Source organism: Ptychodera flava, chromosome 9, assembly GCF_041260155.1.
Source record: "Ptychodera flava strain L36383 chromosome 9, AS_Pfla_20210202, whole genome shotgun sequence".
NCBI classification, from domain to species: domain Eukaryota; kingdom Metazoa; phylum Hemichordata; class Enteropneusta; family Ptychoderidae; genus Ptychodera; species Ptychodera flava.
The window spans coordinates 22,336,095-22,349,970 of NC_091936.1; the positions used below are offsets into that span (position 1 = coordinate 22,336,095).

Genomic DNA, 13,876 nt, shown 5'->3' on the forward strand with positions numbered 1-13,876 from the left:
AAGGAAAATTGTGGCAGACAACTTAATTTATATGACTACAGTAAGCATTTTCGGATGGATATCTGTAATTCACCATGTGGGTTGCTCCGCCTTTCAACGTGTCATTTTTTTCCATTCAAGACTGCTCGAAAGCCAGTGATTTGCATACATGAGTCAAAATAATTTTCACCCGTGTACAAAATTTTCAAATAAAACAAACGCTACACTTTCTTGAGAATTATGTTCTGCTATTGATATCTCTCTGACTGTATTGAATAAACATTTGATTTTTCCCGGTTGCATTGTTTGCAAAATAGAATTTATTTTTAGTCGTTATTTACAGTGTGAATCGGTGCGTTCTGGGAATTTACAGATCCTGGTGTTTTGACACTGGGGACGAAGGGTTATTATGTGTCAATGAATAACCACGTCCCTGCATCCCGAATATCACGTTGCTCGAACTGAACGCCGTAATACCAACAATCTGGTAGGGATGAAGAAAGAGAGCGGCCGGATAGAAGGTTTGTACAAGTAAACGTGAGGTAAACCGCTTTTGATGACATGAAATTTAGGTATAACTCTGCAAAATTTCAGTGTCACAATCATGAATAAAAATAACGCATCTACATAAAATTCCGGGGAAAGGAGAAGGAGATCGAAGTAGTTTATCCCTGCAAGAAAAGTACGAACAACCCATAAAAGAGCAAATATGTACATTGAAATGTAACTTGCGCATTCTGTCTCAATGCATACTGTGAATCATCAAGCTATATAGAGTTATGGTTCTAAGTTAACTAAAACAATAACTTTGGTTCCTGTTACATGAACTGGATCCTTTGTTGACATCATCGGTGATTATGCATGTTCGTGTTGGGGTTTCAACAAGCAATCTTTCGTCAGTAACCTTTCAGAACGACGTCTTTCATTGGTAGCCATGCATTCCCAGCATTGTCGTTGAGGTCGCCGTTAAAGCTATCTTAGCTCTGGAGTAATGTCATGCTAGCAAAAGTCTATCGTCTGGTTCTTTTTTTTAGTCCTGAAAGCGTGTCATCTACGTATGTGATGCGAACATATGTATAACACAACTTTAGAAGTGCAATGAATGAATTAGACAATCAAAGAGAGGGGAAACTGAATTATGGCACAAGTGTATTAAAAACTATGTCATTTGTGAATATTTCGGCGTCCACACCTCTATCTGCTTTTACCAGAATGAAGTCTGCAAACAATATATCTGCGTCGAAGGGAGACCGTCCGTGTTTAAAGCAACATGGCGCGTGGGGGAGGGGGGGTGTACCATTAATTAAAAGAGCCAAACAAATGTCTAGATACCCACCACATTATATTGTAGACGAATATTTGACAGTTATCACGCAAGGTACTTTCTCTACCTTTATCCACTGGCCGCATTCAAAGCCGGTAGGCTGTATGTAGATATAATTTTCTTCATCGATTTCTTTAATCAATTAATTCACAGAGACTAGTCACTCCTTATCACATCTGTCGTTATGCAGCTGCATTTAAGTATTTGCCGATTATTCGTCTATATATACAATTCTGGGTGCATACCATAAATTTACTCATCTACACTCCTTTCAAGTGTGTAATTCAGAGCGTTCTAGAGCTTACTCATTTTCTCTGAAAAATGTATGAATGTATATATGATGTGTATATATGTGATTTGCATCGATTTGTGCATGATGTGTATATAGGTGATTTGCACCGATTCACTCATCATTTGATGAATTGGGCAAAATATTGTATTTTAGAACAGTGACATCAACAAGAATAGATAACCATGTTGCAATAGATTTGTACCGAATTATATGTAAAGCCAGAATGATAAATAAATGATAATAATGATAGATCTTTTTTCACAGATGCTTACAATCCTAATGTCTATTTCAGGAAACCACATTCCGCAAAATAATGGGATCGCCTGGACGTTTAACCTGAAAATTTTTCTGATCTTAAAGATGTTTCTCTCTTAAAGAAAACTATTCAAATTTGACTAGCGTTGAGGAAGACAGAATAGATAGCTTGACATCGTCGTTATGACGTCACCCGTTTCAAACGTAAATCTGATGATTGAAAGTCAGCGACCATTACAATAGATCAAAATGTTAATTACAGTCAAATTTCATTATTGGTCATAAACCATCCTTCATACTGTCGACTGCTCATGCATTTGTTTAAAAGCTTTATCCACCACATCGCTCTTACTTGAAGCCCTTCCGATGAAACAGTCCATAGTTTGTGACTTCCTGCGAAATGTCACCTGTATAAGGAGGACGGTCGTTGACCCACCTGTAATATTTGTCGGGGCCTACGTGACAGCTTGTGAATAATTTCAAAAAGCAATAAGGAGTGGGTGTTATATATAGGTCGGTTACCGATCGCGTGACAATTGCAGTGACTGTACAACAATTAGCATTGTGTATTGCGGTTACACTGTCGATGCCACAATTTTTGTCATATTTCACTGTTACACTATTCTACTAGCACCACAGTCACGCAAGGTCTCATCAAGTTTCGTACGGAACAGAAAATAATCCATTCAAATAATTTGCTATTGACCATGAGAATGAAGTACTGCAAAGACGTACAAAATGTGTTATATCATCGATGCATAGAAAAACCCACACATTGGCGGCAGAGCCTGGTCACGAGACGTGATAACATTGTTTCCAGTATCTATTCTGAAGAATTAATCAAAATTCAGTGAATGAACGAATAGCGAACTGCACACCTTTCAAAAATTGACTGAGAAAATGCAACCCGAGAAAACTTTTGCAAGTCAAAATTTCTCACCATGGCTAAACCTTTTAGGGTCTAACCAGTTCATTCGCCGGGGGAGGGAGTTGGTAGGAGCCTTTTTAAATTTGAAGTAGAGTTAACCGTTTTTTAAATTTCTGAATGGGGACATTATATCAGTATGATGATGCAAAACATGAGAAAAAATAATATCGCTGTTAATCTCCAGATATGTCTGTCAATGGAAAAAATGTAGTTAGTGTAAACTGTATTAATCAAAGATACCCTGAACATGAATGCATATTTCTATTGTTAGTCGCCATTAAAACGATGTCCATAATGAAGTTAATGTTGATATAAATCCGAAAGAGCCATGATTTCTGTAATTTGATTTAATTTAATTTACTTTATTTTACTTTGGTTTTATTGCCATTCAATCATTTTAGAACACTATACATGTACATTGTTTCTATAAATTCTGACCCGCAAATAACACAAAACTGTATTCAGCGTCAGGCTGAACGGTTTATTGTCTTACCACTGTGATGTAGGTGTAGTTTTTAGCTACTTTTATATACGTTGGTCTACTCTCCTTTATTTACTTGCTTTTGTTGTTTTATCAGGCTTTTGTGTGAATCAGCTTGTCTGTAGGTGGCTGTCCACTAAATATATTAATAACACACCAACTGCAAACAGAAGGAAGAGCAATCATGTTCTGTAGTATTGATTTGGGATACCAGGGTTCAGTGGAGCCCTGAGTGCATTATAATATCTAATGTAACAAAAAGGAGGATGGATAAGTCAGTTTACGGGATGTTTAAGAACTAAAATAGATAAACGACCTGACCAAATATGAATCTCAAAGTCGGAAAGCTCGAGATCGAGATGAAAAGAACTATTCTAAGGTATAAATTCCAATCTTCAGCAGTTTACAAGAACATTTTTCCTGATAATGCGGCTGCATCGTCTTATAGCAACTTAGTTTTTAACGTTTCCAGCGCGAGTGAAGTACCTAAATACATTGCACTTCCGATGTAAAAAGATATATTAACGTAGGGACAGATATTTTTCTTTTTCTTTTGGTGCTTCTGTGTCAAATCTGACGGAGAATTCTGTCTTTTGATTATCTTTTGAGTCCCCCATATCTTCACACCCTCCTACCATGGCACTTTGCAATCGGGTCACATCTTGACTTCTGAAGTTCTGGTAGAGCTGCTTTGGTCTTCTGGCCGCTCATCTTTTACAGCCTGTAACTTCAGCGGAAGCTATCTGTCAAAGATAACTTTTCGAACTGCTCTCTTCTAATTCAATATCACTCTCTTATCCTGCACAACATCTGACTAATGGTACACCTAGATTTCTTATGCAGTTTTGATGTGAATAGAATCTTCGCTTTGCTGATTTTTATATTGTCCAACATTGTCCCCTCCTCCACTGCGGTCTTCGGTAACTTGGCTACTACCACAAGCCGCTTTTTCAGCTCTTGAATCTTGTGATTTTCCAGCTTGAAATTCTTGTTCAGCCTTGGCAAGACCAGAGTCTATATTTTGTTCATCGTTTGAGTTTTCTACATTTGAATTTCCTTCGACTTTGGCACCCTGACTTCTTTTAAAGTCTCTGTTATGGCCGCTTGGGTCTTGTGGCTGATCATCTCCTAAATCTTGAAGCCGCGTCACAACCGTTTTGTTAATGGTAACATTTTCATCTCCTTTGAACATTCGACATTCCTGTTTCATTGACGAATTGTTGCTATCAGATTTGATTCTTTTCCCCTTCTGCAAATCATGTATGGCAGTGTTATCACCACTGGTTACACCCGGGAAAGACAACAGTGCACCTAAATGTATGTTTTTGTTCATGTTTACATTGCCCTGCATTGTCCCTTTCATCATGACTATCTTTGCAATCTTTACAACTAATGTGATACTCTTTCGCATCTTTTGATTCCTGTAGTTTTCCATCCTCAAAGCCTCCTTCAAACATTGTAGAGAGGGAGTCTCTCTTTTTTACATTTTTTGAATCTTCCTCATTTTCAATTTCTCTACCTTTTGTATCTTGATTTCTTTCTTGACATTTGTTATGGCAGCTAAAGACTCGTAGCCATGTATTTTCTAAACCCTCCGATTGCATGAAAACAGTTTGGTCATGGGTATTATTCCCTTTCCCTATGATCTTTTGACATTGATGTTTCACTGATGTAACAGTATGCTCTGGTTTAACATCATTACCTTGCTGCGCATCATCCTTTGCATTATTATCACCACCCGGCAAACTTTGAAAAGGCAAGGATACATCGGCATTCATTAACCTAATTGATCGCGCAACTTTGGTTGCAATGGATCCCTCTTGACTTCTTTGACTTCTCTATTGTCCTGCACTATTCGTTCGACCATCATAATCCTTAGTATCTTGGTTAATACTAGGATTTTGCCTAGGAACTCTTGATTGTTGTGGTTTCCCATCCCTTGAGTCTGGTTCAGCCTTTGTTAGAAATAAATTCTACCTGAAATCGTCCATATATGATCCTCCTTCATCAAGGGCATCTTGACTTGTCTCAGAACCTCCTTTACAGTTGCTCGTGTCTTGCAGCTGGCGATCTTCTAATTTCCTCTGTCTGCAATAAAACCTGGTCAGAAGAAGCCCCTTCATCATTCTTCCCCTGTTGACATTCTTCTTTCCTATTCGAATCAGGGCAATGAAGTTTAATATCCTTCCATTTCTGCACATCATCTTTTGCATTATCATCACCAGAAGGCAGACTTTGAAAAGGCAAGGATATATTAACATCCTTAAAAGTGATCACTGGTACAGCTTTGATGGTGATAGATTCTTCTCTTTGTTGATCTTTACGTTGTTCTTTGTTGTCCCTTCCACCATCACTAGCATTGGTATCTTTGCTACTGTTAGACTGTACCTGGTCACATCTTGATTTATGTGGCTTTTCATCATGTAAATCTGGTTTAGCCTTTTCGAGCACATAGTCTCTCTTTTCTTTATATTTCAAGTCTTCCATACTGAAACTTCCTTCATTTGTGGCTTCCTGGATTCTATCAGAACCTTCTGCACAGCTGCCTTGGTCAGGAGGCTGACCATCTCCTATATCTTCTGACTGAATTAAATCCTTTGGGTCCGAAACTGCTTTTCCAATTCCTTTTCCCTTTTGACATTTTTGTTTTATTCCTGACTCAATGCAATCTGGTGTTATTCCTGAATCAATGTAATCTCGTTTGACCTCATTCCTTTTCCTCACATCGCTCACTTTATCATCGTCACTATAAGGTGTTTGATAAGACAATGTAATTCTGGCATCTGCAGAACTGGTTGTTGGTACAGTTTTGGTAGTGATAGATTCTTCTTTTTGTTGATCTTTACATTGTTCAGTATTGTACCCTTTACCATCACTATCATTTTTAAATTTAGTACAAATAGATTCTCCCTTGGCAACTGTTACTCTTGATTCTTGTGGTTTTCCATCATTTGAGTCTGGTTTAGCCTCTCTGAGGACAAAGTATCTCTTTTGCTTATATTCTAAGTTTTCCATACTGAAACTTCCTATATTTATGGCATCCTGGATTCTTTCAGAACATTCTATACCTCCCAAATCTTCCGATTTAATTAGAACGTTAGGGTCAGAAACTGGTTTTGCATTCGCTTTCCCCTTTTGGCATTCTTTTTGCATCACTGAATCTGGTTTGACCTCTGTCCCTTTTTGTACGTCTTCTCTTGCATTATTATAACCACTAGAAAGATCTTGTGAAGGCGAGAATACACTTACATCTGCAAAACGTATTGCTTGTGGGACTTCGACAGCGATAGAATAATCTTCTTGTCGATTTTTATTTTTTTCCGTATTTTCCCTTCCACTATCACTATGTTTATCATATTGGCTACTGCTAGAAAGTTGTTTAGCATCTCTTAATTGTTGTGGCTTGCAACTCTTCGAATCTGGTTCAGCCTTTGTTGGGATAACAAATCTATTTTGTTTATCTCTGGAGTCTTCAACATGTTTGCTCCCTTTGATCCTTGCTTCTTGGGTCTCTTCAGGGTCTTTGGTAAGATTGGTTGAGTGTTGTGTCGGCAACACCTCTGGGTCTTCCAATGATGTTAAAGCTTTTTCATCAGAGGCAGCTTTTCCACTCTCTTGCATATTTTGACATTCCCCAGTAATTGTTGAACCAGAACCTTCTGTTTTATCCTCTTTTCCTTTCTGCTTATGATGTTTTGCAATGTCATTACCAGTGAACAGACTTCGAAGCGGCACTGAAAAGTCTACATTCATATGAGGGACTGTCGGGGAAGCTTTGTTGGCAATAGAATCTTCGTTTTGTTGAGTTTTATATTGTTCTGAATTGTTACTTCGACCATCAATCTCTTTGGTCTCTTGGCTACTATAAGAATGTGCTTTTGTATCTCCTGATGTTTTGGTTTTTCCAACCTTTGGGTCTGGTTCAGCTTTTTCAGGGTTGTTATCTCTCTTGTCTGTAACTATAGTATCTTGTCTTCTGCCAGAGCCTCCTTCACAGCTGTTTGGGTCTTGCAGCCGTCCTAAGTCTGGTTCAGCGTTTGTTGGGAAGTAATCTTTCTTTTCTATATCTTTGAAATCTTCTTTAGCTAATCTTTCCTCTTCTATAGCATTTTGGCTTCTCTCGGAACCTCCTTTACACCTGCTTGAGACTCGTGGCTGACCATCTTCTAAAACTTCTGACTGCATTATTATATTTTGGTATACAGGAGAAGCTTTCCCATAAACATGCGTCTGTCCAATCTCCTTCTCTTTCTTCTTGTCACCTCTTTCACTGTTATCACCACTGGACAGACTTTGAAAAGAAAACGATGCATCCGCATCAATAGAACTGAATGCTAATGTAGCTTTGCTGGCAATAGGCACTTCTTTTTGATGATCTTTATATTGTTCTGTGTTTTTCCTTTCACCATCACTGTTTGGGCAGCTATTATAATCTGCTCTAGCAGCTGATGATTCTTGTGGCTTCCAATCCTTTGAATGTTGCTCAGACTTGTCTGAGATGTAGTGTATCTTTTTCTTCTCTTGTAAGTCTTCAATATTTAAATTTCCTTCATATATAACATTTTGACTGCTATCAGACCCTCCCTCACACCTGTTTTGGTATTGAGGTTGGCCATCTTGTAGATCTTCTGACTGCATTAGAGCCTTCCTGTCAATGATAACCTTTCCATCCTTTTTCACGTTTTGACATTCTTGTTGCAATGTTGTTGGATCAGTGGGATCTGGTTTAATGTTCTCTCTCCACACATCATCTCCCTCACTGTTATCCACAATATGGACGGCAAGTACAGTCTTGGTGGCAATTGACTCTTCTGTTTGTTGCATTTTGTATTGTTCCACATTTTCCCTTCGACCATCGCTACCTTTGGTGTCTCGGCAACTGTTGGGGTTTCCTTTGGCACAACTTGCACCGTAAGGTCTCCACTCCTTGAAGTCTGGCTTAGCCTTTGTTGGGGAGTAATCTTTTTTTTCTTTATCTTTGAAATCTTCTCGAGCTAATCTTTCTTCTTCTATAGCATTTTTGCTTCTCTCAGAACCTCCTATACAGCTACTTGAATCTCGTGGATGACCATCTTCTACAACGCCTGACTGCATTAATACCTTTTTGTATAAGGAAGTAGCTTTTCCATCATCATGCGTCTGTTGACATTCTTCTTTCATTGTTGAGCTAGTGTCATCTGGTTCAACCTCCTTCCCTTTCTTCTCGTCACCTCTTTCATTTTTATCTCCACTATATAGACTTTGAAAAGAAAACGATGCATCCGCATCAATAGAACTGAATGCTAATGTAGCTTTGCTGGCAATAGGCACTTCTTTTTGTTGATCTTTATATTGTTCTGCGTTGTTTCTTTCATCATCACTTTTTGGGCTGCTATCATGATCTGCTTTTATAGCTGTTGAATCCTGTGGCTTTCCATCCTTTGAATGTGGCTCAGACTTGTCTGAGATGTAGTGTATCTTTTTCTTGTCTTGTAAGTCTTCAATATTTAAATTTCCTTCATATATAACATTTTGACTGCTATCAGACCCTTCCTCACACCTGTTTTGGTATTGAGGTTGGCCATCTTGTAGATCTTCTGACTGCATTAGAGCCTTCCTGTCAATGATAACCTTTCCATCCTTTTTCACGTATTGACATTCTTGTTGCAATGTTGTTGGATCAGTGTGATCGGGTTTAATGTCTTTCTCTCTCCGCACATCATCCCCTTCACTGTTATCACTAGGGATGGATACATCTATCTCAATAAAACTGATTGCTTTTGAAGTTTTAGTGACAAAAGCTTCTCTTTGTTGAATTTTGTTGTATGGTACGCTGTCCCCTCGACTGTTACTATCTTTGATATTTTGGGCACTACTAGGGTTTCCCTTGGCACTTACTGAAGTTTGTGAACTCCCATATTTCGAATCTGGTTCTGCCTTTGTTATGATGTTGTCTATGTTTTCCTTATCTTTTAAATATTCTGTATTCTTACTTCCTTCATCAAAGGCATATTGAATGCTTTCAGATCCTCCCTCGCAACTGCTTTTGTATTGTGGATGACCATCTTTGAAACCATCCGACTCCATTGAAGTATATTTGTCAATGGCATCCTTCCCTCCCTGTTTCACCTTTTGAAATCCTTGTTGTGTTGATGAATCGGAATCCTCTTGTATGAGCTTCTTCCCTATCTGCTTGTCATCTCTGGCTATGTTAACAACACTTGGGTGACTCTGAAAAGGCAAAGGTACACTGACATCTACACTGAGGACCATTGGTGCAGCTTTGGTGTTGATAGAATCTTCTTTTTGATTAGATCTACATTGCTCTGAATTGTCCTTACTACAATTGCTATTGGTGTCTTGATCACTGTTTGTGATTTCCTTGGCATCTTTTGATTCTTGTTTTTCATTAAGCTTTTGGTCAGCCTTTGCAGTGATTAATTCTCTCTTGTATTTCAACTGTCCAACGTTTTCTCTTCCTTCACCTTTGACATCGTTGCTTCTTTCAGGGCTTCTGGTATGTCTGTTTTTGTCTTGTGGCTGTTTATGTTCTGTATCTTCTGACAATATTAGAGCCTTTTTGTCACAATGAACCTTTCCACTCCATTTAGCCTTTCCTCGTGTGTTGTAATGTATCTCAGATGCGTCATGTCCTTCTTTCAAAGTACGCCCTCCAGTCTTTTCATTTGGCTCTACTTTGTTTCTTATGTCAACTAGCCCAGTAGCGACTAATCGTGTCTGTTCCTCTACAAAGTGTGTGTCTACATGTATACTTTGTGATGATACTTTTGTTGATTCTTTTGAAGTGTTGTCATCTGCAACCATCATTGGACTCTTCCTAGATTGATAAGGATCACGGTACGTCTCAGTCCCATATGACTTCATCCAAACACTGGAATTTTGTTCAAAGCCTAGCAATGTTTCCTTCTCGCATTCCTCTTGTTCACTATTGCCCCTCTCATCTGTCTTGAGGGCGCCTCTCTCAATATCCCTGTCGAGAAGAATTTCCTCGTCTTGGGATCCTGGTTCATATTGGTGGAAAAGAGATGTAAACCGCAAAGCTAAGGACTCGGACACCGAAACACGTGTTTGCTTTGGCATTTTCACAACCAGTTCTTTGATTTCTGAGCCTCCTTGTTCAACATCTTGTGAGAAATTTGTGTCAGCTTCACAGAGGAACCTCTGAGACGCTGACTCATTAACTTCTTTCGTTGACTGGCAGAGCATTGAAAACACTGCTGTGCTTACACAACTTCCGAGAGCAAAACTTGAAGCAGACAGGACGATGTTTAGCCAACTGTTTAGAAAGAGAAAGTTTTGCTTTCTAATTAAGAAATTTCTTCAAACGTGGAAAACTATAATATCTACTAACTACATTATCCTACCTCTGGTAACAAAAGAATAAACAGAAACATTTGCCAACTCAGACTGTATCTTAAACCCTCAGAGTGTTTCAGCTATCGGTCAAACATTGTACCAAATGCCTCAAATGAAGTAATTACTTTCATGAAACCATATTTGCTGTTTTTGAGCGCTAATAGAAAATAGTAAGTTCATCAAATGCACCATATCCTTCATCAAGTCGTAAAAGTGTGAAACTTAAATTGTGCTCGACATTTTTCTAACGGCCAAGAAAATACTTATAGCTTGATCACTGATTCACATCAACGTCACAAAGCACACAGCAGTGAATGGCGTTTCTGTGTTATGATTAACTCGTGTTCAATACAAAGTTATTAATAATGAAAGTACTCACAAGGAGTTAAACCGATCACGTAGTTTTTCCTTTACACTGCTGGTAATGTTCTTTACAACGTCGTCGGGCAGATTACCACGTTCATCACCATCATCAAAAGAACAGCATTTGCAAATGCAGCTATTGCTATCGTTCCTTAAACGAGGAAAGACATATTTACATATGTAACTAATTGCATGTGTGTTATATACTCTGAAAGTTGAGATTAGTCATACGAATACATTGATATTGAATATATATATTTGACAGATGTATACATAAATGCATTTACGCATGGGTCTATGAAAAAACAGACAAGGGCACACACACACACGCGAGGGCACGCATAAATTAATTATAATATCTGTGTCTGCCTGTCTGTCTGTATGTAGGTCTATCTATGTGAGCCTCTGCCTGTGTATATCTGTGTCTGTATGTAGTTAATCCTGAACGTCTTCTTACCTGCGGCAGTAAATTTCACAACAGCAGTTTCTTTTACAGCAGTATTTAGTCATATTACATCTGTTGGAGAAAATATGAAATGACAGAGGAAGAATAGTGATCAATTGCAACTTCTACACAGTTCATGACAGTTTATTGAGTACGAAAATGAGAAATGCAAACAACTGAACAACTGTATATCTTAGACATGTCATATTGGATCAATGAGCATGAATTTAGCAAGAAAACTTGAACTTTACTTTATGCAGAACTAAAATATTTGAGAACAACCTCCATTGTCCTGGGAGCCGCGTCCTTATTTCAAAAAGAAAACATTATTAAGGCTGTGCTTCTCCCTTTATCAGATACGTCTTGATATTTTTTTTCGAATCAGAATTTTTATATGTCACTTTTCGTTCCCCCAAAATGGAAAGAATCTATATTCGCCTTATCAAAGCCACTTTCCCGAATCAAACAAGGAAATGTAACATGTTACCATCATTCTTACCCTGAAAGGGTGCAGTTAAAAAAGTTACTGCATGTAATGTTGTTGTAGAAATCTTCATTAACGCTGCATCTGTTGAAATGGAACAAGCGACAATGCAAGGTAAGCGGTACAGCATATTTTACCCTCTGTATTTGCCATCATTCTCCATGATGCTACTTTCCTTACTTGATCAAGGGAATGCCAAGGTTTCAATCAAACTGTAGAAAAACTTTCACACAAACATTCTAGAATATCGCTATGTGTATTCATGTTTCAAATGTCTATAATATCTTATACCATCACGAGATGAAAAACACGTGATAACAGTTATATTGCGAAGAAGCAATTGATATTTCAACAGCAACCAATCTTTTGTGTTGGTTTGGACAAACCTCACATTTGAGCAATATCCATCTATTTAGAGGGAGACACAGAAAATAAAGAAATTGGACCGATGGTAACACTCTTATTGTTAAACGAACACTCACCAGTGAAAATAGAATAACAGCAACTTTTGCTTTGGCACAATTGAATGTAAGGTATGTATCCCTGTGTAGAACTCAACTGTACCTCTGCTTTTCATGCAATGAGAAGTTCGTGAACCCGTGTAAGCCTATACCTGGGCCGAACAAACAAGCGAGCAAGATGTGTTCAGCAGTAGATACGCTAACTCATGAAAACTCACCAATTGACTATTACTGTTCATTCACTTGGTTCATGACCTTTCATATCTGAAACCATGTAGTTCATGACCATACATATTTACAACCATGTATGATATGTGTTTGCAATAATTTGTAACCAATGTCTGCTCTGGGTGTAGGTTCTAGTAACAGCAGCATGCATATTTGTTAAATCAGACTTACAAATTTGGGGACACTGTCTGAAGTAGGATTTAACGACTTTATGTATAGCCTATACCAATGTTATACAATGGCATACAAAATACCAGAATTTCTTTTACGAAATCGAAATCGAGTGAATGCAACTAAAAATGAGTGAAACATTCTCGAGCAACTTATCGTCTGTCCACAGTTACATAACAAACGATAGTTTATATCTGACCTTCAGGTGAAGATACCTTAGCTTGAATTAACAATAAAGAAGAAACAAATAGAAACATTTCTGTGCTCATCATTAACTGAACATCCCTTTAAACGAAAAAAAAAAGAATGGATGGAAACTCATCTGTTGACATTACCAAATCGCTGTTTCTCTCACGGCTTTTTGTGACGGATAATTTGACTAAAAACTTTAAAACATTAGTTGGATCACGCTAACTCTTCGTTTTTTACGTATTTCAAAACAAAACAGATTTCCAAAACCTTGATATGGAGTTCCTCGTAATTTCTGTTTAACCATAATTTTGCTGCTTGGAATTGTATATATTCATGAAAGAGGCAGGACGTCCTCATCACATTGCCTTTATCGAAGAAATCATGCAAAAAGGGTCATAAATCATTTCAAAAAAGAAAAACAATGACGGTGGTGATAAAATCACAAGTGGTATAAGAAATTATATAAATATCCTATGTTTTGAGAAAGCTATCCATTAATTCTGCGCAAAAAGTTGAAATATGCGGGTTGTAGCACAGTGCAGGATTTGAGCGTCCTTGCCCGCTCATGATAGACAAAGGTCATCTCTTCTGGCCAAGCGTCTAATAGGTTGAGTGCGTCATTAGCGAATCGTGGATGTCAGCAGTTGCATGTGTGTTGCTGTTATTGCTGATATTTTTTTCATTCGTCAAATAATGTAATGGAATATAACTTAAGAGACACCGACATTTTTTCCCTGTGACTTCTATGACATATGTGACACATCATCATCATTGTATTAGTGACAAGAAAGCACATCTTCAAGGTGAAAGCGAATACATTTTGAAAATTCCTCGTTGGGGACTCGCAACGTGATTACTATTGAAAATACAGCACTAAGCGAAACTGACCTGATAAATCATGGCAGGATGGTGAAGGT

The 13,876-nt window shown here is 38.0% G+C and overlaps 1 protein-coding gene across 1 annotated transcript; it reads right to left on the minus strand.

Annotated features, from left to right (window-relative positions):
- Positions 1–4,080: 4,080 nt before the first annotated feature.
- Positions 4,081–11,107, minus strand: LOC139140370 (titin homolog). Its single transcript, XM_070709576.1, has 2 exons — positions 10,995–11,107; positions 4,081–10,535 (listed from the first exon to the last, which is right to left on the minus strand). The coding sequence occupies exon 2, from the start codon at positions 10,463–10,465 to the stop codon at positions 5,300–5,302; it is 5,166 nt and encodes a 1,721-aa protein (XP_070565677.1). The 5' UTR covers positions 10,466–10,535; positions 10,995–11,107; the 3' UTR covers positions 4,081–5,299.
- Positions 11,108–13,876: the final 2,769 nt, after the last annotated feature.

Excerpts from the sequence above, each read along its gene's own strand:
- LOC139140370 (XM_070709576.1), bottom strand. The coding sequence starts at position 10,465 with ATGCTCTGCCAGTCAACGAAAGAAGTTAATGAGTCAGCGTCTCAGAGG.